This window comes from Tripterygium wilfordii, chromosome 20 (assembly GCF_013401445.1).
Source record: "Tripterygium wilfordii isolate XIE 37 chromosome 20, ASM1340144v1, whole genome shotgun sequence".
Classification (NCBI taxonomy): Eukaryota; Viridiplantae; Streptophyta; class Magnoliopsida; order Celastrales; family Celastraceae; genus Tripterygium; species Tripterygium wilfordii.
In genome coordinates this window covers 10,115,408-10,138,011 of record NC_052251.1, presented here as the reverse complement: position 1 = coordinate 10,138,011, position 22,604 = coordinate 10,115,408, and the positions used below count along the sequence as shown (strand labels likewise).

The 22,604-nt window shown below is 36.5% G+C and overlaps 4 protein-coding genes across 8 annotated transcripts; 2 read left to right on the top strand and 2 right to left on the bottom strand.

Moving 5' to 3' along the window:
- Positions 1-208: 208 nt before the first annotated feature.
- Positions 209-4,763, top strand: LOC119986545 (putative disease resistance protein RGA1). 2 transcript variants are annotated; one of them, XM_038831147.1, is made up of 4 exons: positions 209-2,748; positions 2,833-2,926; positions 3,966-4,033; positions 4,547-4,763. In XM_038831147.1, the coding sequence occupies exons 1-3, from the start codon at positions 303-305 to the stop codon at positions 3,982-3,984; spliced, it is 2,559 nt and encodes an 852-aa protein (XP_038687075.1). In that variant the 5' UTR covers positions 209-302; the 3' UTR covers positions 3,985-4,033; positions 4,547-4,763. The 2 variants fall into 2 exon arrangements, with proteins under 2 accessions (XP_038687075.1, XP_038687076.1); XM_038831148.1 differs by lacking the exon at positions 4,547-4,763 and adding an exon at positions 4,314-4,536.
- A 2,240-nt stretch (positions 4,764-7,003) lies between these two features.
- LOC119987428 (N-alpha-acetyltransferase 40-like) lies at positions 7,004-14,773 on the bottom strand. Of its 3 annotated transcripts, none has more exons than XM_038832342.1 (4): positions 14,235-14,773; positions 13,932-14,150; positions 13,587-13,817; positions 7,004-7,760 (listed from the first exon to the last, which is right to left on the bottom strand). In XM_038832342.1, the coding sequence occupies exons 2-4, from the start codon at positions 14,046-14,048 to the stop codon at positions 7,707-7,709; spliced, it is 402 nt and encodes a 133-aa protein (XP_038688270.1). In that variant the 5' UTR covers positions 14,049-14,150; positions 14,235-14,773; the 3' UTR covers positions 7,004-7,706. The 3 variants fall into 3 exon arrangements, with proteins under 3 accessions (XP_038688270.1, XP_038688271.1, XP_038688269.1); XM_038832343.1 differs by having other exon boundaries at positions 13,932-14,120; XM_038832341.1 differs by having other exon boundaries at positions 13,932-14,031.
- Positions 7,847-12,321, top strand: LOC119987426 (type IV inositol polyphosphate 5-phosphatase 9-like). Of its 2 annotated transcripts, none has more exons than XM_038832338.1 (7): positions 7,847-9,736; positions 9,911-10,015; positions 10,146-10,488; positions 10,578-10,762; positions 11,395-11,470; positions 11,562-11,713; positions 12,012-12,321. In XM_038832338.1, exons 1-7 carry the CDS (start codon positions 9,573-9,575, stop codon positions 12,262-12,264), a joined length of 1,278 nt encoding a protein of 425 aa, XP_038688266.1. In that variant the 5' UTR covers positions 7,847-9,572; the 3' UTR covers positions 12,265-12,321. The 2 variants fall into 2 exon arrangements, with proteins under 2 accessions (XP_038688266.1, XP_038688265.1); XM_038832337.1 differs by having other exon boundaries at positions 7,848-9,736; positions 11,362-11,470.
- A 427-nt stretch (positions 14,774-15,200) lies between the features above and the next one.
- LOC119987427 (eukaryotic translation initiation factor 3 subunit J-like) lies at positions 15,201-19,191 on the bottom strand. Its single transcript, XM_038832339.1, has 7 exons — positions 19,103-19,191; positions 18,692-18,754; positions 17,605-17,723; positions 17,129-17,265; positions 16,194-16,341; positions 15,947-16,103; positions 15,201-15,592 (listed from the first exon to the last, which is right to left on the bottom strand). Exons 2-7 carry the CDS (start codon positions 18,702-18,704, stop codon positions 15,501-15,503), a joined length of 666 nt encoding a protein of 221 aa, XP_038688267.1. The 5' UTR covers positions 18,705-18,754; positions 19,103-19,191; the 3' UTR covers positions 15,201-15,500.
- Positions 19,192-22,604: the final 3,413 nt, after the last annotated feature.

The following is a 22,604-nucleotide window of genomic DNA, read 5'->3' as shown; positions in this document are numbered from 1 at the left end:
GTCTGTCGGGAATTACTGGCCCATCTAGCTGCTAATCCATTAGTTGCAGTAGCACAGCCGTTTTTATAACTGCTAAACGGGCCCTAATTCTCGTCCAACCCATGAAGGAAGTCAAACACAAACAGGCTGTGGCCGACACCCTGTACCCCCAGCGACTTGCATACAGCATATATATGGATAATATAGGTCGGGGCCTTTAAATATTCATAAAATTATAGGTAGATGATTGCACACATACATCATACATGTTTGTATATACTCATAGGAGGAAGGTCAGAGCATAGGATCATTTTGTAGCTCTCATGTCGTCTTTTCCATATGAGAAAATGGCAGAATCATTGCTCTCAACGATTGCATCTGCTGTTATAGGCAAGTTGGGGTCTTTAGCTTTACAAGAAGTTCGTCTAGCACGGGCTCTCAAAACTGAATTGAAAAGGCTAGAGGAAAACATGATCACAATCAAAGCAGTGCTACTGGATGCTGAGGAACAACAGGCACACAATCACGAGCTACGCATTTGGCTTGGCAGGCTGAAGAACTTCTGCTTCGATGCAGAGGACGTGTTGGATGAGTTGGACTATGAAGTCTTACACAGACAATTCGTCAAACAGAACGGGAGCACTAGTGCAAAGGTACGTCGACTCTTGTCTCACTCGAATCCGCTGGCAGTCCGGATTGCTATTTCACATAAGATTAACGATCTTAATGAGAGACTAGACGTGTTAGCGACTCAAAAATCTAGATTCCATCTTAGAGAGCTCGTTGACCATGGACCTGTCACGCGTAGACAAAGAGAGTTGACTGACTCTTTGTTAAGAACATCAAATGTTATTGGAAGAGAAGTTGACAAGGAAACAATCATGAAATTTCTGTTGCAATCAGGGGGAAAAAGTGAAGGTGGGTCTGTCTCTGTTATTCCTATTGTTGGAATTGGTGGATTGGGGAAAACTACACTTGCTAAATTGTTATACAATGATAAGAGGGTAGATGTAAACTTTCAATTGAAGATGTGGGTGTGTGTATCTGAGGAATTTGAAAAGAAAGAGATCATGGTGAAAATGATCAAGTTCTTAACTCATCAGAATTGTAGTTACCTGGATCCTGAACAATTGCAAACTTTCATTCGAGATAAACTGAAGTCCAAGAAGTTTTTACTTGTTCTGGATGATGTGTGGAGTGATGATCGTTATAAATGGTCTGAATTGAGAGATTTACTGGAGGAAGGTGATGATGGAAGTAAAGTCATTGTGACAACGCGTAGTGCCTCGGTTGCAAGAATAGTTGGTACTGTTTCGGCGCATAACTTGAAAGGTCTTCCCTATGAAGATTGTTTGTCTTTGTTTAAGAAATGGGCATTCAACAAAGGAGAAGAGGAACATTACCCAAACCGTATGGAAATTGGAAAGGATATTGTCAAAAAATGTGGTGGACTTCCTTTGGCAGTGAGGACACTAGCAACTCTACTCTATGAGAGGAATGAAGATCATTATTGGAAGTTCATTAGAGAAAATGAAGTGTGGGAGTTGGAGCAAAAGGAAGGAGACATTTTACCAACACTAAAACTAAGCTATGATCAAATGAAGTCTCACTTGAAACCATGTTTTGCTATTTGCTCAATCTTCCCGAAGGATTACGAATTCAGTAGTTATTGGTTGCCTCGTGTTTGGATGGCGCATGGGCTTCTCCAATCTTCTGATGAAGGGCAAGAGCTTGAAGATATTGGATTACAATATATCAAGGAATTATATTCTAAGTCATTTTTTCAAGATTTTATTGATCATGGTGACTTTTTTGTGTTTAAAATGCATGATCTAGTGCATGATCTTGCATTATCAGTGGCACAAGGTGAGTGCTCGATGGTAACCATTCGCAGTAAGAACATCTCTGAAGGGATTCGACATATGTCATTCTTTGACAAGGCTTTACTTGACAAGAAGATTCCAGAGTTCCTACAAAAGTCGAGCCATTTGCGGACCATACTTTTCCAATCTAAAGCAGAAGGGCCTACCATTCAATCCTTCGTTTTTAACTCCATTTCTTCATGCAAATATTTGAGGATGTTGGATTTAGCAAGATCGTCTTTTGCTGTGTTGCCAAGCTCAGTTGGTGCTTTGAAACATCTGACATATCTTAACTTAAGCCGAAATTATAGGATCAAGGAATTGCCCGATTCAATTTGCAATTTGCACAACTTACAATCTTTATGCCTTGGTGGATGTTTAAGACTTGAAAAGTTGCCAAGAGACATGAGGAGCATGATTAAATTAAGATGTCTTGTTATGACGGTTAAACAAAAGTGTCTGCCAGCGGATGGAATAGGGAGCCTAAAATCTCGTCAATTTTTGTCTATTGAAGAATGTAGCAATCTTGAGTTTTTGTTGGAAGGAATTCAGCTCCTGACGTCATTGCGGTCATTGCATATTTCGAGCTGTGAAAATTTGATTTCTTTGCCAAATTTGAAGTACTCAACTATGTTACAGACTTTGTTGATAAAGGACTGTAAAAAACTTAATTTGATGGGAGTGGAAGAAAGTGGACTCCTTGACCTGAGCCTTCAATCCTTGATCCTCGATGAATTACCACAGTTGATTACCTTGCCTGAGTGGCTTCTAGGGTCGTCAAAAACTTTACAATGCCTCTCTATTCGTTCTTGTGTCAACCTGTCGACACTGCCGTTGTGGATCAAGAGTTTCACTGTGCTCAAAAAGGTCGAAATTGAAAGATGTCCTGACTTGTTTCTAAGGCCAGGTAGGAGGCACTAGCTCAACGCCATGAAGGAATTTAAGATTAAAATTTTTCTATTACTGATTGATAAATGAAAAATGGGAACAGGGCAATTGCGGCACAGTGTAGCTCTGGCTCTAGCTCATGTTCCACAGGTTTCTCTGAAATCAACGCACCTAGAGGATTACATTCCAGCTAACAGGTACTTTCCAGCTGGAATATTGTTTAATATTTTGGTTAAGTAAACATCTTCTGCTTCCATGAAAATAAATACTGCTATTGAATCATTTTGGCTCTTCATTATTCTCATATAGCATCTGATAGGTTTTTTTATGCTAAACTATCAAAACATCTCTATAGAATGTCATTTCTTTATAGTCAAGTTTGCACATTTTCTCGATTTTGTCCTCAAAATTTCGTTTGTCTCGTTTATGTCCTCAAAGTATCAAGAACTCACCTATTTATGTCTCTGAGCACATATCCACTCAAACTTTTTCTGGAATTGGATGGCATGTTCTCTTGTTGAGTTTGAGATACCATGATGGATGCTGACGTAGCTAAAAATATAGTATTTTACAAACGTTTAAGTACACTTATTTTGTCAACTTTATTCCAAAGAAAATTTTATTTCTTGTTTTAGCTGACCATTTATTTCATGAAAATCCATTTTGTAACTAGTACAGGCGTACAGCTATTGTTTGTCATATCTGCCATATTTTTAATAAAAAATAATGCTGCGCTAGATTTCAAGGGAAACTGTTTTATGCCTTCTTGTCTCTAATTGATTGTAAATGATGGGCTGCAGCATGTTTAATCTAGTGCATCTGTCATATGAAAAACTTTTTCATCATTTTGAGATACAATTTACAATGTAAACTAAAACTTATATGTAGTAATGAAAACAAAAAGTTTTGAAGTAATCCTTCATTCTAGCAGTGTTATGAGACATAAGATGATTATACTTGAATTATTCGTACAGCAATTTCCCGCTCAACCAAAATTTCGGCCTACAAGGAAGATAAAGACAGTTTTGCGGGATTAGAAAAATTAGGAAGTATATGCAGAAATTAAGAGGAACTTGATTTTTTACTCTTTACTGGGTCTACAAATAATCATTAGAATTGACGAATTTACCATTGTTTTGGTGAGCAGCACAAGAACTTGTTTGCAGTTTAATACTCAATCAATCAATGATATTGCAGCTTTCAGTTCAAGTATTAACGTGCATTTATTGAATGCAGGGTGCCTGTTGGCAGATGAGTATGTGATGTATGTATCAACCCTGAAGCAGATGCTGTCATGGTGACTGGTGAGTTGTGCTATAATGTTATGGTCGGTGCAACTCCGATGATGTATAATTGGTCATATTGCTGTGAAACGATGTTCTATCATCTTCATTCTTAATATAGCAAGCTTAATATGCTGTTTAACTATGGCATGTCAAGCTGTGCATCAAATTTATTAATAACCTTCTTTGGTTATTAGTTTTCTGTGTTACACACTCGTCCCACATCGCCTAGATGTGGAAGTAAAGTGCAAGATATAAGGGAGGCCAAACTCCCTAACAATCAGCGACTGGTTTTCCTTAGGTTCCGAGCCTGTGGGCTGAGGCTCATGGTTGGTCGGGTCTGCACCTACAGGAGGTCAGTTACTGGACCAGGCTTCCCATACCCATTATGGGGTGGTCCTTGGGAGACAAATCCGCGAGGCATGGGCCCAAAGCGGAGAAACTGCTGATTGTTTGGAGTGGGCGGGCTGATCTTATCTTATTAGTATTCTGCAAATTTTGCTCCTAATATCATTCATCTTTCAACCATTGCAGCTCTCATCAACAGAGTGCAACTGATCAGCATGGTTCAATGTCAGAGAATGTACTATTGTCAATTCAATTGTGTAGTTGAATATATAGTTTGTTTGCTGTAAAGCTGTTTGAATTAATGGATGCATTGGATGATGTTTCTGTATTTGTTCCGATTTTACGCTCCTTGTTTACCTCACTGTGTTATTATTTGAAAACGTACTTCACTGTGCTGTGCTAATTTCATGTTAATAAACAGTTCATGTTGATTCAAGTGTCTGTCTTCTTGTTTGGTCACTTGAGATTAGTGAAACTTCTGATAGTCAGTACGTATTTGTGCTTCAAGTATTATTCTACCGAGTCTACTGAGTTTTAAGATTTTAGTTAGAAAGCACATAACACAATCAATGTGTTACCATGGGAAAAAAAAACCCGTAGACACTATCCTTCAGATGTCCAATAGATAAACTCATGAACATGCACAATAGCCTGCAAAACACGCATGTCGTCAGTGCACGCAAGTACATTAAAATGCCATGTACAGCCTCATACTGAGAGTGAATAACCGCCAAGTGAGGACAATTTTGACACCTTCCCCAACCAGTTTCCGACCGAAATGGTGGCCGGAATCTGGCGTGTCGTGTAGGTAACCAACGGCCAATGATTTTGCAGCTTAATTTTTTAAATTTTTTATTGACTTTAATCTCAAGCATCGATAAGATCCAACGGTTGAGATTTAAAGAAGGTAAAATATAACCTGTAACATGCATAATAGTGACACCGTAACAGGGCATTGACGATCGTCCGTAACAGACGCCATTTAGCAGCAGCACACACTAAGTGGATCACAAGCCCATGGGCTTTGTTTTGGAGGAACAGATCGGTGACAGATGGGTTTGCAATGGGTGGTCCAAAACGAAGCTACCTTACGGTCCTCACTCCTCACAGTCTCACACTCTTAAGTGGATGAGAAGCCCATGGACTTTGTCTCTATAGGCTGCAATGGGTTGTCCATTATCCCAATCTTTTATAATCTCAAGTGGATAAAGTAGCCCATGGGCTTTTTCTTGGAGCAGAAGAGGTTCAAATTTGTAAGACCAAATTAGCATTATATGGGCCAAGCATGAGATCACCAATAATTTGGCTTTAATGTGTGTTTTGCCTGGCATGTTAATGTCATTGCTTAGCTAAGGTTCAATGGCAAACAGGGGTCCATACCCACCACTAATGCTCTCAAATTAATGAAAACTACTTAATTAATCTAAACCAATAATGTCAAGACTGAATCGACAGAGTATTTTATAAACAAATGTTCAATTCCTCTCACACAAGTGACGCGTTTTCCGAATCTAAGTACTTCGGAAACGACTCAAAAGAACAAATCCATATAGGCCTTTAGTCCAGAATGAACAATATCACTTTGATGGGTCTGGACTGAATTTTCTAACGAATACCAATAGGGGCAATAGGTATCCACTTTTGCTATTGAAATATGGCCCCAAAAACAAAATTAATTCTTAATTAATCATGTCATTACCTTCATGTCGTTGTTAAGTGAGGAGGTCAACCGAGACAATACAAACAATTGAATTTCTTTTTTCTCATAAAATTTATTTTATCATTGGGTGTTTTTAACCGATTATGGAAGTTTTGGCCCTATAACATGCCATTCAACTTTAGTGTTAATTAATTTTGAGATTTGTCCTTTTCATTTCAAACAGAAAAGTCAATTACTTTCAATTATTATATGCATAAATAAATAAAATAATAAACAACATCCAATTAAATTTCTTATCTATAATCTGTTTTATCTAATTTATTGATTAATCTATCATAACCAGTAACCTTTTTATCATTATAATAATTAAATGAAATTAACTTGTTATGACTATCAATATTTTAAAAAAATATCCTATAAACAAAATATTAACTGGCCAATAAAATCCAATACTTCTGCTAAACTTCTAGCTTGGCTAGGCTGATGTTATGATGTTCCATTAAATTATTTTTTTTAATATTTTATGTTTACTATTTGAGGTTTATTATTGGCCAAAATTAGTGTTTTTTTAATTCATACTTCAATGTATTGTATTTATATATGTAGCTTGCAAAACTTGAAAAGAAATTAATTATGTTTTTTTTCCCTGCCCCCAATGACCACAACATATGTTTTTGGTTGAGAACTAGTGGTTTTAAATAAAAATAAATAAATTGGTAATTAATTAATATGCAAGTAGTTGTATGTACTTCTAATTATTTTCCAAGAAGCCAATCATGTTATTGTGTCCAAGTGTGTGACAATTGAGACTTTGCATGGAAGAAAAAAAATAATAAATGTGAGGTCATTCAAGGCGTAATTCCAACTGTTGATGATTTGTAGCTTTGGAATTCTGTATATGTTTGCTTTCGTATAAGATGAACATTGCTAAAAAGAATTCAATTATAAACAATTAATTTAGTAAGAGTAAACAACAACCGTATGTAAGACTTCCATAGTCGGCAAAGTTCGAGAACATGCACGCAAACCTTACCCTACATAGTAATGTCATTTTATCTGATTATTTTAATGTTAGTGTTCCAAAAACCAAATAAGAAAAAAAAAAACTAGAAGAGTAGTCGGAAATTCTTGACAAAAAGGCAAGAAAATGAAAATAATATGGTCAAAATTAAGGATGACAATTCGTATCCGATCCGTCCCGACATGACGAAACTTGCTTGACCAGCACGGGTTTTCCTTGATCCAACTTTGGGACGGGACGGGGAAGAGGCAAAGAAACCCAACCCACATGCAGGATGGAACCAGATTTGCAAGACATTAAACTATTAGAGAGACAGAAAATGACAATTTGGGGGGGAGCCAAGCACTATGTTTCTTCCCAAACATATAAAATATAATTCCCCAAAATGTTGGGAAACCTAATTTGAATTTTCTGTTGCACTGTTTTATACTGAATGCTAAGTCTCCCCCCCCTAACAACTAAATCAACAATTAGGGCCTATATAATAATGCAGAGAGAGCAACAGATAAATTAACTTGGTCTAATCTAATGTTTACCTTTGATCAATTATTGCAACTCTGGTATTCAACGTTCGGAAGGTTTTGATTCGATTCCTGCTAGAAGCAATGTCCTTTTGACCACGCGCTGATTTTTCGCCAAACTTATCATGTATTCAATGTCTGTATTCAATGTCTGAAGCTCAGCGGAGTCAGAAATTCAAGAGGATTGACTGTGTTTGCCTGTGCTGACAACAAAACAAATATATACAATGACCAATTTGAAGAGTCTCACAACATTAATAAGACCCCTTTTTCTCTTCAGTTTTCTAGTCCATGTTTCTGAAAAAGAACACACACATAGAGATGAGCAATTCACAACAAATAATAGAGTTAGAGTCAGTTGTTACATTTGTTAAGCAAAATTGTCACTGTAAGTGCAAAAAAGTCGTTAACGTTTTGCCGATGCATCTATCATTCAGATGCCTTCATTTGCCGCCTGCAGTGTATTACAGTCAAGTGTCAACGTGCGCTATTGTTCTCCCTTCTCCCTCTTGTTGATAGAAAACAAGCAACAACGATCGATCTAAGAATATTTTATGCACACCCTGCAACTTGATTAACAATATTTCATGCATGCAGCTATAATTAACCAAATAAGGTTAATAAACCTTCATAGTTCACAATTTTTTTTTTGGTAACCGAGAATGACACCATACAAGCTTACTCTTTGGACATCCAATATAAGTCTAAACTTAGTCTGTCTAGGCTTTCTCTATAAATATACGCACACAAATCTATAAGTTAGACACTCAACCCATTTTATATTAATTGAATAAGTTGTATCAACAAACAAAGAGTAGCATACAAGAAAGAGACACAGACAGCAACTCTGTCTTTTCCCATTTGTCTCTTATATTGTCCGTCTATAACAATAAGTTCACTAAAATATGTATGAACTTAAGAAGAAAACTATGCAAAAATGAATAACTCAAAACTCAATAGGAAGAGTTGGATTTGCAATTGAATAGCTTGAAAGAAACAAGTATAAAACCAGAAAGGATCTTAAAGTTTGACCCACACATTGCTAAGCATAAGATCAATCTGATAATCACATAGAATTAAAAACGCATATGGAGTTCATACATATAATATGATTGTTAACTGGGGTCAAGGACAACGGATCCTAGAAGCAAGGAATCATGTCTCTTTGCCCCCTTCCCGCTCTGGTTCCCTGTTCCCATTCTGATATATATGCAAATGTAAATCCCTACATGCATGCTCATTTATCAAGAATCAAGAATGATCAAAGTTCTGATACCAAAACACTGCCAGCCCAAAAAAAAAAAAAAATTATCCACAGAAGAAAGAAGAATACAAAAGAGGGTTGTGCAGGCATCAGCACTGGGGTCATTTGACTCTCATTTTCCTCTCTTATATATCCCACTTGCCAAATTGAACCCTTTTTTACATTTTGTTTAAGCTTGACTGGTTGTGTGGCCGATCACCCTTCCCTTTCAATAGCTAATGCACATTTGTTTTGCTAATGCTTTCAGATTTTAACATCGTAACCCATGTATATTGTTAGAATATGTAAAAAACCCAACAAGTTAATTTATTGGGTTGAATGACACATTAATGAATTTTAACATGGTACCCGAGTAGAAGGTCTTAGGTTCAAACCTCAGCTTCCGCAATTTAAACCCCCCACTTGCTGTTGCTCCAAGTTTAAGCCTATGTGTCTATTAGAGTACCCTAGTGTTGGGCCCAGTTTGTTGTGCATGTGTTGGGACATCGGATTATCTAGCCCACACGTGAGTGGGAGTGTTAGAATATGTATAAATGATGTGAAATATCCCAACCCAACAAATTTAACTTATTGGATTGAATGACGAATTAACTAATCTTAACATATATAAACCACTCCTGAATGACCATACTTTAAGTAATGCAAGTTGCAAGCTATTTTTATAGTAGACCCTAAACCGCCCTCCACCCTCTCTCTCTCTCTTTCTCTTTCTCTTTCTTGTTGACATACTTTCATTGGAAGGTATCATGTGGCCTAAGGTATTGGCAAACAAGATCCTAAGAAAGGCACTGGGTAGCAACAACTTTGTAGCAGACTTTCAAAACTTCACAGGCACCATGCTGGACACCAAAAGTTCCAGTCAAGAAAATCTCAGTTCCAACAAATGCTTCATTGACCAGGACACCTACAAGTACAAACTCTCTCTCTGTTTCTCCAACTCTGGCTAAAACACTTCTTCCAAAGAGCATTCTTAAACATGTTATCCTTAATTACATGCAGTTAAATCAGTTCTTGGAATGATTTTCATAATGGGTTCTGCTTTCTTGTCCTGATATTGATCTTCCTTTGTTGTCTTCTTCTTTAGTATTTTTGTCGGTTCATGGAACGTCGGAGGAATTGTACCATCTGAGGACTTGGACATGGAGGATTGGCTAGACACACACAACCCTGCTGAAATTTATGTTCTTGGGTATTCTCCTTTACCCTATTTATGTCCATTTGATCGGCTACATGAATCGAGAAATCAGTTTGATGCCATTCTACACTCTCCAATAATCCTAGAACTATTTCTGAACAAGATCACGCATGTAACATTTCAGGTTCCAAGAGATTGTGCCTCTAAATGCAGGAAATATTCTAGCTTCTGAGAACAGAAAAATCTCCATGAGATGGAACAATATAATTAGCCAAGCTCTCAACAAGGCAATACTAACTCAAGCTCAAGACAATAAAGAAGAAGATGAATACCAAATCTCATATCAAATGAAGAATCAAAGTTCCGCTGAATACAGAAAATCAAAGGACAATTTTCAGTGCATTATAAGTAAACAGATGGTAGGAATATTTGTATCTGCTTGGGTAAGAAGTGATATCTATCAACACATCCAGCATCCCAGGGTCTCATGTATTGGCTGTGGCATAATGGGCTGTTTAGGCAATAAGGTCTGTTTATCTTATCATGTTAGTAATATCTTTAATTCATCTTAATTTTATATCTTTGACTTATAACTTGATCCTTTGTCAATAAACAGGGTTCAGTGTCTGTAAGATTTTGCTTGCGAGAAACAAGCTTCTGCTTTGTGTGTAGCCATCTAGCTTCTGGAGGCAAAGAAGGAGATGAAAGACACAGAAATGCAGATGCTGCAGAGATTTTGTCAAGAACAAGGTTTCCTCGAGGCCCCTTGCGTAATTTGCCAAAGAAAATTCTCGATCATGAGTAAGTTGTCAACATTAAAAATTTCTCATGCTACCTACCCTGAAGCTCTCTTTATTCTATACATGTTTTCTCCATAAAACAAGCAACGGTTAAATAATTTTATATGAATAGAGATACTGATTTAGATATACACCCTATCTCATAAATAGTTGTTAATAACATAGGCTGCTTTAGTTGAGTAATAATTGGTGTATTGCAGGCACAAACTGAAAGCTCATATAGTTGTTGGTTAGAAACCAATCATATTAGCTAGAAGCCTAGAAGCATAAATTATTCAAAGTGATGGCAGCAATACCCAACTTCTACGCCTTCTAAACCCGTTGACAGCAAAAGAGAAGGTATCTTAGATAGATACATATATCTCCTGCTGTTGTCCGCTATGGGTTACCTCTACGGGCATTCCTATCCTTCCCTCACGGATTTATTTTAGGAAATTATGCTGCCTACCCCACTCGAACCCATAACCTCTTTAATTTAGGAAAGTGAGTAGCCAAATAACCATCGAGACTAGTTGAAACTTTGTTAAATCTCAGTAATAAATTATTAGCAAGTTGCCCATAATATGAAATCTGTGTGTAACCTTTTCTTGAAACATACAGCCGAGTGATATGGCTCGGCGACTTGAATTACAGGATCTACCTCCCTGAGGCAACAACAAGATCCCTAGTCCAGAAAAGAGAGTGGAACGCTTTGCTAGAGAATGATCAGGTATTCGTTAGTTTTAATATTAATTAGCTGTAGTGAAAATTTGCTGAAAACTACTGTGATTCTAACTACAAAAAACTCTATTGAAACAAAGCTTAAGGCTGAGTTCATGAAGGGTCATGTATTCCAAGGTTGGCACGAAGGGGTCATTGAGTTTGCACCCACTTACAAATACTATCCAAATTCTGGAATCTATTATGGGTGTCATCAGAAGAAAAAAGGAGAAAAGAGGCGGGCTCCGGCATGGTAAGTAGCCACAAGATGCAGTAATGAGATTATATATATATAAGAATTCTCATATGCGGACATAAAATAAGGACTAGAGGGTAAACAAGTGGGATCCAAAGTAGCAAACTCCACTTGTCATTTCACTTTTCAACAAGTGGGATCCAAAGTAACAAACTCCACTTGTCATTTCACTTTTCAACACTGACAAAAAGAGGTCCACATTTTAAGTTCGCACTTTAAATCCGCATAGGATAATTCCTGTGTGTATATATATATTCCAACAATAAGATGCTTATGAATTGGAGAATATTTGCAGGTGTGATAGGATAATTTGGTTTGGGGAGGGACTGAAGCAAATCAAGTATGATAGAGCTGAATCTAGACTGTCTGATCACCGACCCATACAGGCAATCTTCACAGCAGAAATAGAGGTCTTGAGCGATTCTAAAGGTTTAGGGACCTGTTTGTCCGAAGGATTTGATTGCTCACAAAACCATTTTAAAGATTGCCCCAAGGAAAAATATTTGTGTAATAAGATATCGGAATTGTATACATATGAGAGTATATGAATGATTCGTCTTGCAGATGTTACAAATAGGAGAGAAAAGAGATATATATATATATAGAGAGAGAGAGAGAGAAGCTAAATATATATGTACATGGTTCATGCAGAGAGAGTTGCTTTCATTTTTTTTTTCAAAGGGACATGGGTCATTTTCAGAAGAGAAAAAAGAAGCATGTTAAGCCAAAAAGGTCCTTTAGAATATAAAAGAGGCCAACACAGTAGAAATTCTTGTAATTATAAAGCATCCTCCTCATAAGAATATATGAATCCATAAGAGAAACAACTTACATGCAATGTGGAAGAGACTGATTCAAACCTGTGACCTCTAAGTTATGGCAAACCAATCTAACCACTAGACCAAGGGTTCACCTCTTTGTGTATGTGTGTGTGTATATATATATAGGATGGTAAAAATTGTTATAGACTTGTAGTTGGGACGCATCTTCCTTAAAGAAATCATGAAAAATATATGTGCATTGGTAACAACTTAAAGACCATATCCAGTGGCCGGTATACTTAGGATGGTTCAGCACACCAGAGATTAGTAAACCAATTTACTAGCAACAACTTAAGCATTCACTTCGATTTCTGTTTTCTGGCAGATAGCATATTATTTCCATTTCAAAGTTTGTTTCCTTGATCGATGAACTTGACTTGACGAGTAAAAAAATGATCCTATGTTTCCCCTTCTAGCCAATTCTAATGTATACTGTAAAATTATCCTTTATTCCTATTTCTGTACTCATTTTGTTTAAGTTAGAAACAAACAAGTTAACAATATTCAAGGAATTGGTGCTTTCCCACAAAACAAACGGAGAAACAAGTGCTTCAGGAACAGCCTGTTATTTGTTTTCAAGTCAAAAACTTTCCTAGTAACTAGCATTTACACCATTAGTAAAGCCAAGACAACAACACGAATTGGGAAGCATCGCTAGGAAAAATATTTCTCAGCTTACTTGTATAAAACTTCATAGCTAACAAGTTTGGCTTTCGAAAAGTTAGAACCACAGCACCCATGCGTTTCTAGAAGAGATGAAATCACTCAACTAAAGCCAAAATACAAGCAACAAACTTAATAAAGTATTAATGTAGTGCATAAGCACAATAGCACACCAAAAGCAGCTTGACAGACTTATATGCAGTTGACAAAGATACCTGAGCATGTAATCACGTTGGATACAAAAATTTAGACATTATATTATCTCAGCAAAAGCAGTACCCAAATTTCTGAAAATTTTGGTATTTCAAAACAAACAAGTTTCCCTACTATGCTGCTCTAATAATTCATTATGGAGAAATGGGTTGAGATGAAATGGGAATATGCACCTTGCAAGCAATTAGCTCAATCAACTGCATTAAGAATTCCCCCGATCCTTTCCCTTGGACGCGAGACTCGAGCTGTATTTCATACACATAAAGAACAGGATCGTCTTCCTCTAGAGTAACCCGGTAGTGTACAAATCCAACAAAGGGTCGCCTAAATCCGGCACAGTCCATAAGTCTCCCAACCATGTCCCTACGCTGCACCTTTTCTTCTGCAGGCCACTCAGAACCATACTGCTTCTCCATATTGACTTTGAATTATATGAAGATGAAAATAACGGAAGTAGCTTATGACGCAATATTATGTAGCAACATATGACGCAGAAAAAGAAAATGGCTTTCCATTACCTTAAGGAGATTTTGAATGTATTGCTTAACAGGAGAGGAGAGTTTGTCCTCAGACCCAGATTCCAAGCACACAGACAGGCCGTAGGCGAGGCGAGGCGAACTAACATTGTCATTCATTGACAATCAAAATAAAGGCAAAGGGGGAAATTCAGATTTACCCAAACTCAAAGCATCAGACATTACTGTTTCCTGAAGAGAAATTGAAGGGGAAAAAAACCACTTCAAGGATGTAAACTTATTAGTGTAGAGGATGAATTTTAGGATTGAAGCAAAGGAATTTACGAGAGATGGCTGTAAAATTACCATTTCGATCGTAATAGCGAGAGGGTTGCCATCAGCAGAAGCTGCTTTTATCGGTTCATCCTTTGCTTTCTTCTTCTTCTCCAGTATCTATAGCAATTCAAACAATTCAAAATTTTCAACCCAAAACATGTTTCAGTCTACAGTTTGCGACTTGCGAGTATCTGTATCATCTCAGGATTGCAATCCTTTTGTTTTATTAATTAAATTAGTTGTTACACCCGAATCACTAGTTAGGATAGCAAAAATTATGTGTATAATCCTCATGACCAGGTTTAAATCTCCTCTAATACCGTTGGTTTTTTATTTTGTTTTATTAATTAGATTAATTATTACACCCGAACGCTGGTGATCAGGGCTTTTAATGGGCAATTAAATCAGGGTTTTGCAATGCATTGGATTGGATCATTCTGGAGTGTTGAGTTCAAGCTCTTCTGCTACCCGCTGGTAAGGGTTCTTATACTCCAGATATTTCAAAGTACTGCAAATCCCTTTATGCATGGGAGCTTCCTTCAAATTTATTATTGTCTGGTTGTGAGTGTCCCTGTGGCAGTAGTCTTCTCAGAGAATTTTGCAAAGTATGCTCTTCCCACATGGATTCATTAGCAGCAGGAAAAAAAAGAGCTTCAGCCTCACAACATGTGATCCAATAGTAGAGTTGGAGGGCAAGAATAAAAAGCGCAAAGCGCACAATGCCTTGAAGAGAAGTTTGCAGAATGGCAAAATACACCACGAATTTTGCGCCCAGTTTGAACTCTGAAAGCCAGATTCATGATTGTTTGGTGCCCTCTCTCTCTCTGAACCCCGCTCAACAATTTGACCGTCTTCACAGCGAATGCTTCTTGAAGCCGGTGTATGTGGGGGACTGCATTATAACCTGGCTCTGATGAAGAAGACATGTATATACGTGTATTTCTTTGCACGATCCAGATGCAGGCACTGCTGGGAGTAACCTCCAATAGATCACAGTGATGCCATAATACCTCATTTATACTTATTTCTATGTGATTAAGCAGTAAGACAAGCGTTTGCCTTGCTGCCATTTAAAACAATGAAAGCGTTTAAAAGAGATTTGCGAAGTCGAGGCCCTCGAGTACCATTCAATAAAAAAAATGACAAACGCAAAACCCTCTCACCTTATCAGACATACCGCATAATGCATATCATCACACTCGAATCAATTTCAAGAACTCAAGCCGGGAAGATACTCATCCCAATTCCTCTATTATATTAAACTTCTGGACTCCTGAAATGGAGTTACGGCAGGGCTCACATGAAATCATAGTCATCCGCACCATCATATGTATCAGCAATAATGTCATCTTCTGCTTTGTCAACGTGAAGTTGTTTCTTCTTTGTACCTGCAGTGAAATGCAGAGAAAATTGATGAGCTACTATTTGACAAAAAGTATGTACTAGTAATTCGTATACATTGACCAGATACAAGAAACAATGGTTAGCAATGTGTCAACCAACAATGGTTAGCAATATGTCAACCAAATGCACCAACTGCCTGGATGATCTCAATTGTGAAGTACATTGGAACTCCAACACAATCTGCTGCTCTTAAGAATGTGTATTCTAAGCATCAAAACAATTACTTTTTATATTCTGATTTTATCAGATCCTCACATTAGATATCCAAATCTTGCAACCTTACATGCAATTTCAGAACTGCCATACGCATAGACATGGAAACCAGACTCTATTCATACCTTTCTTTTTGCCAGCATTAGCCTCTTTCTCTGCTTTGAGTTTCTCATTCGCAATTGCTGTGACAGAAGAAGCAATTTCTTTTGCGTCAGATGCTCTTAGAGTTGTCATTGACAGCCTCATCACTGCCTTCAGTAATCCTACATAATGAAAGCTTTTCTGCAACAATAACAAAGCATCATCATACTCTTCATCTCATCTGCCATCCAATTAAAAAGTCATATCTGAATCAAATAAATCTCATACTACCTCGTATGGACGGAGTTTATGAGAAATAAGCTCTGCATATTCCACAAAATCATTTTCAGACTTAGGAATGAAATTGCCAAGAGATTTCTCATCACTCCTTTTTCCAAACAATTCTGTGGTGGACTGATAATCAGCTTCTTCCACGAGCCTGTTGCATTTAGAAAGAAGTCTATGAGCACCCAAAAATTGCCTATGGAGCAGAGACATGCAAATCAAGATGGAAAAAACGTAAATAATGAATGGCACAGTAACCCTCCACCTCCTAGTTACCTATGGAGCAGGGACATCAATACAAATAAGATATAATCTGTACATGATGACTTGACAATTTAACAACGTTGAAAGATATTGATGCATTATGGACATGCTAATAAATAGATCTTAACAGCGTACATTTGTAAGATGTATCCCAAGTCCTATTCAATCTGTCTCTCTCAACTTCCCATCCATGGCATGTCTACTAAAATTGATATCACAAGATTGACACTGCTTCTAAGACAAGCACAATCTTTAACCGTCATCACCTTGTTTATGGCTATTCTAAAGAGATCCAGGAATTTTTCTTTTTGTCATGCCAAAAAGAACCCAATCACCTTTCCTAACATCGCAAAAAAGTGTGCAATTGCCATAAATTCCATGCCTTACAAATAGCTTCCCATGCCCCTACCCCGTGACAAGAATCTTAACCGACTCTTGCCAAAAAAAATAGAAAGGCACTCAACTCTCTCCTCAAAGTTTTATTTTTCCCTCTACATATACATTAACCACGACAATCGTACTAACTTAAGCAAATTCCTTAAGCATAAGAAATAATCAAATAAACTATTTCAAGTTTAGAATGATATACACATTTTTCAGTGTCGTGCAATAAAAACAATAAATGAGACCAATTATCAACAAAGAACCCCAAACAGCACCAATTAGGAAATAAATACCTCTGTTGTCGAAGCTTCTCTGCTACAGGATCCAGAGGCTCCTGCTTGACTTCTTTGGCAGTTATTTTCTTTTCTTGACTAGGTTTTGCTTCAATCTTTTTGGAAACCTTCTCAGCAAGGGGATCTGATGCAGGTGCCTGACCACATAATCGAGATTACATTAGAAAGCAAAGAAAAGTATGAGCCATCTGACAAGTCCTCCCAGAGAGAAGACATATCACAAACAAGGCACCAATTTGAACAATAAATCAATAATGATAATCATGAAATGAGAGAAGCATGAAATGGTGGACACTCAACATTTTAATTTTGCACCATCACACGTATCACACAACCAATTTATTGACTAGAGTGTAAAGGATCATGCCTTGGACTTAGGAAGTTACAATAGTTGCTTACAAGTTACAAGTGTCATTTCGTGGAATACCAAGGATAATCAAAGCAAAAATAAGAGAAATAAAGAGAAAGTGCCTTACAGAAGTAGGTTCATCTTCTTCCTCCCATGATTCTTTTATGTCATTTTCTTCTACATCCTCGTCGTCCCAAGCACTTATAGGTTGGTCCTTCTTAAGAAGGGATGGAATAGGATCATCCTCTGCAACCATTGCCATTATCCACATAAATGAATCAGATTTCAAGAAGCATCTATTACAATTAACACGCAAATTGGCATTGAGAAAAATCAATTGAACTATCTTTAAAAGAATCCAACTAACCGAAGCATAAACATAGTAGTGATGCAAGATATCAAAGCACTCGATCTGATATAGTCCGTAGATATTAACATTACCAAAAAACGTTCTTAATCAAAGCACTTGATCCGATATAGAAATTTAAATTATCAAAAACATTCTTAATCAGTCAATAGAAAAGTACCCAGTTAAACTCTAATCAAGGTCAACATGCATGAATGAGCTTTTAACAAACTAACCAAACGGCTAATTAGTTTGCTGCATAAAATCAATAGCCAAAACTCAAGAGTATTATGACTTATGAGTACTATTTTGATATAATCACACTTAGTAAGGCTATAATACTAGTACAATTTGTTCTATTTTTAAAAGGATGGAGTGACCTGTCTTTCAGCAATCAGTATCAGGAAAGAGTACCCCTTTTGAGATAAAAATAGAGGAAACTTCAGCACTCTGTCCCTTTTTTACATCTATGTTACACATCCCCAATTCCCCATCTAAGAATGGCAATATCCCATAAAAGACAAGCTTCATAACTTGTTAGAACTTCATTGTGCCACACATACAAAGAAATGTATGTAATAAGACTTTACATGAATGCAGAATTTCCCATGCAAACAAGGATTTGAAACTCATTTTCAGAATGATTAAGCATCTCTTATAACAAAAAAAGAAGAAGCACAAATCAGATCAATCATAAAGTAATAAAAGAGAATGCGAAAAAGTACTTAAGGCGAAGGCCAATTGAGTTAGCTACTAACTCAGTAGAAATAATTATTACTTCCATTCAGTTCAAATTAAACAAAATTCATACAATGTTGTGAACTAAACCATGATTGTAGGCCCTGATAAGGGAAAGAAACATACGTACCCCAATCATCCATCTTTGCGGAACCCGAATTAAAAAAAATAACCTTCCAACTCTAAACACTTCCTACATGTTTCCAATTAAAGGTGCATCAGGTACACAAGAACAAGACAATCAAGATTCAATCATTATAAATAGATAATACTATAGCTACAGGCTACAGCATAAAATTAATGCGACCATCTGCCACAAGTATCAATTCCAAGATCTGAACAACTTCCAAGTCTTGATTATCAATTCACTGCTCAAAGGAAAAAAAGAAAAAGAAAGCACCGCTGCGACCATGAACTCCGTCAGAATAAGTTCATTTCAATTTTCACGGTCATATTATTCAGGGAAGAATAACGGAATTATACAGTAAAAGAAAACAGAAGTGATGAAGCATCAGAATCAAAGAACAAAGACAGTACGCACCGATCAAACTAGGCTAAGCGCGCTAGAAGCTGGACTCCTAATTTGTGAGCGAAAATGTCTCCAAGTAATGCCAGAGAAAAACTAGCAGAGTGATTCCAAAATCTTGAAAGATTAGGGTTTTGTTCGTTGCAGGCGTTTCAGTCCAAAATTCCAAATAAACGCCGTTAGAGATTCATTTTCTGGTCTTTTCATTAATTCCACAAAGGAATACATACTCTAACGGATCTCCCCCCTCAAATGTATAAAATTACAGTTTGCTCCCTAGTTATTTTCTTTTCATTTATTTCGTCCGATTTTAAATTTTTAATAAATAAACATTTTTTTGATAATAATTAAATATAAATTATTTTAAGTTAATGCAATAAATGAAGGCCAAAACGATATCAATATAAATTAATTTACTTGAATAAAGTGCTCTCATTATTTAAGATATCATACGAGTTTACCTTTTGGACATTCAATATAAACTTAAACTCGAGTTATCAAACTGTGCACATAAATTTCTCATCTGATGACAGTATAAATTGAGTCAAGGCATAATGTGTGGCCATAATTATTATAAATAATCTCCAAAACATCTCCCATTTTCATGTATTCACTCAAAATATTTAAGAGTCTCACCATTTAATTAGAAAACGGTTTACTTCAGAGTTCAAATACATATAATTATAATAAAATTTTCAAAGCAATTTTTTTTGGTATTCAAATACTTTCAATTACGTTATATTATGCAACTTATAAGTTATAAAAATAATTCATTTTTTTTTGGAGAAAAATCTCAATATTTTGGTTTTCCTAAAGCATATAAATATGTAAAATGTAATGTTTCATGGGATATAGCTGATATGGGCCGAGCCAGCTTTGAAAATATTTTTGATCACATTGAGTTTAGGCTGGGCCAAGCTCGTCCAAGGTATTGAGCCCGAATGTTTACTCCCCTTGTCCAACTCAAATACAAAAATGACTATGAAATGTTTCCCCGAGACCGAGTTGATTGTGAGACTTTGGGATGAGCTTAGACCTGTGTGTACAAGTTCGACAGTGAATTTGTTGGAAACGTTTAAGTTGGTTTGTGAGCTTGGTAAAAATATATCCAACAATATTTGGAATTCTAAACAAGTGTTTCTTGGTCTGACGAAGCAACACTTGTCTTTTGGATAGCTGAGTACGCATCGAATGAGTGGGCGTAAACTTCGGAGCATGAGAATAGTCTGCATCACGATGACAACAAGTAAGACTGGAGAGAAACTCATTCAAGAGAAATGAGACTCCTAACCGCTCTCCTTGTTTCTTGGTCTGACGAAGCAACACTTGTCTTTTGGATAGCTGAGTACGCATCAAATGAGTGGGCGTAAACTTCGGAGCATGAGAATAGTCTGCATCACGATAACAACAAGTAAGACTGAAGAGAAACTCATTCAAGAGAAATGAGACTCCTAACCGCTCTTTGTAAGTGAGCAAACCCATAGAAAATGGATTCTATAATTAGGACCATCAGAAAATGGATATAGAGATTGGGGTTTGCACCTTACGAAGAGTCTCAATTATCTCAGCTGTAGGTTGGATGAACCGGATCTAGATTCATGGACTCCACATATCTATGCGAATAATTTAAAAGTGGCCCAAATATCACCGCCCAAAGATGGTCGTGAACCCATTTTACGCTTGGACTCAAACTAGGCCTCAAAAGAAAGCCCAGATTCAAAATGGGCCCCCTTCCTATAGGCGAAAGCCAAATCACTAACACTGGGCTTGAAATATATCTCTAGAGGGTAGCTCCGTAGCTGGGTAGGTTGCATTACAAAATATTGTTGTGTTAAACTGTTAATTAACAGTAATTGATGTCACAACTAATACCTCATATCGGATTAACATAAATCAACTGAGTGGTATATAAGTAAACGAAAATGACATAGAGCCCATCAGTTTGATAGCCCATGGGAGCCCAACAAGTTTATTTCATTGATTTAATCAATTGAATAATTTTATTTACACTCTTTTAACCCAAGATTCATTGTCCAAAATTCTTTGTTTTAATATAGATTCTATTGTTTTTGAAAGCACAATATATAAATCGCTGTTTTAGTTCTGAATTCATTTGTTTTTGAAATTTCATTGAAAAAAACAATGGAATTAAGATTTATCCAATAAAACTCATCGACAATGAATCTTGTTAGAAAGAGTTTTATGTGTTAATTCTGAATATGTAATTTTTTTTAAAATCTAACACGTATTTTGAGATATATATATATAGGGTCCATGCTAGTTCGATCTGTTTGTTTATAAACATTGCTTAGGTGAAAAAGAGGGCTAGCTACTATGTATGTATGTATATTATATGTATGATTGCACTTTGGCTCTTTTATAAAGGAAGCTTACCTTTTCATCTTTTATGTAGTGTATTATATATCTATATTGATGCTTTGCTTTATGAAGGAAGGGGCCTTTTGATATTTTGTATTTGATGCTTTTGACTTTTGGAGTTGCAAAGGAACCCTTCTCTTTTTGGATTTAAAGATAAAGTCTCCCCCACTCACATGGTTTGTTTCTTGAGCTATCACTACTCAAACTTTTAAACACAAGAAAATTTCCTATGGGGTTTGTGTTTGTGGATCAAAAGATACCCACATTCATGATTAGGGTTTGTTGGGTCCAAACCTTCTTTCTTTCTTTCTTCCATCTCATTATCAATTATATGTGTGTGTAACAAATCCCACCACTTTAGATCCTTCCTTCCAAAGCATATATATGTCAATTCATGATCATATATATATATATATATATATACACACATAGAAGAAGCTTATCTTTATTCGTTCTAGTGTGTGACATGTTACCACTTTTAACTTCTTTTTTGGGTTACACATCAATTTCCTTCTTGTTGCCGCCAAATGCTGACACACACACATATATATATACAACAATAATATATCTAAGACTTTGTTTCACCAAGATCTTGAAAGGATTTTCTAACGAGATAACGGGCTGTCTTCAACTCCACACATAATCCCCGATATTTTTTTATGGAGAATCCACCAAAGGTTTGGTTTATCTTGGGATCCACTATTACATGGTAAATTCATGAGACAACGGTACATCCCAATATATATATCAATTCAATCGTGAATATAATCCTAAGCATGGAATCGAACTCGGGTACATCCGTCTAACCCACACATGTGATTCTCCAAACATCTTGATAAATCGAAAGATTATTCATCCATCAACTCGATCCGGGTGATTTAGGATAGTCCATTCACTCCTTCACAATACTTTTTAAGTGTTTGTCTTTCATGTGAGATAATTCACCATACCTTATTAAATAAAGTGGCTCATATCAGAAGAATTATTTTACACCTCAGAGCCCTAGAAAAAGCAGAAGTTACCCTAACTCAATTTTACACACTGAATATGTAAAACTCTAGTGTTCTTCATCTTTCTCTATTTTTTTTGATTGTTCTATTTGTTTTGCTCTATTATCCGTGTTGTTTGCAAAGGTTGA

Bases quoted from the DNA above. Each gene is read 5' to 3' on its own strand.
- LOC119986545 (XM_038831147.1), top strand. From the start codon at position 303: ATGTCGTCTTTTCCATATGAGAAAATGGCAGAATCATTGCTCTCAACG. The intron at 2,749-2,832 runs GTAGGAGGCACT...AAATGGGAACAG, and splicing joins TGACTTGTTTCTAAGGCCAG to GGCAATTGCGGCACAGTGTA.
- LOC119987427 (XM_038832339.1), bottom strand. The intron at 17,266-17,604 runs GTAAGGCACTTT...TTATGTGGTCAG, and splicing joins AAGAAGATGAACCTACTTCT to GCACCTGCATCAGATCCCCT. The intron at 16,342-17,128 runs GTATTTATTTCC...TAAATGCAACAG, and splicing joins GAGAAGCTTCGACAACAGAG to GCTCGTGGAAGAAGCTGATT.
- LOC119987428 (XM_038832341.1), bottom strand. From the start codon at position 14,266: ATGGCAACCCTCTCGCTATTACGATCGAAATG. The intron at 13,818-13,931 runs GTAATGGAAAGC...ATGGAGAAGCAG, and splicing joins ACATTCAAAATCTCCTTAAG to TATGGTTCTGAGTGGCCTGC. The intron at 7,761-13,586 runs GTGCATATTCCC...TTGTCAGCACAG, and splicing joins TTGAGCTAATTGCTTGCAAG to GCAAACACAGTCAATCCTCT.
- LOC119987426 (XM_038832337.1), top strand. From the start codon at position 9,573: ATGTGGCCTAAGGTATTGGCAAACAAGATCCTAAGAAAGGCACTGGGT. The intron at 10,016-10,145 runs GTATTCTCCTTT...GTAACATTTCAG, and splicing joins GCTGAAATTTATGTTCTTGG to GTTCCAAGAGATTGTGCCTC. The intron at 11,714-12,011 runs GTAAGTAGCCAC...GAATATTTGCAG, and splicing joins AAGAGGCGGGCTCCGGCATG to GTGTGATAGGATAATTTGGT.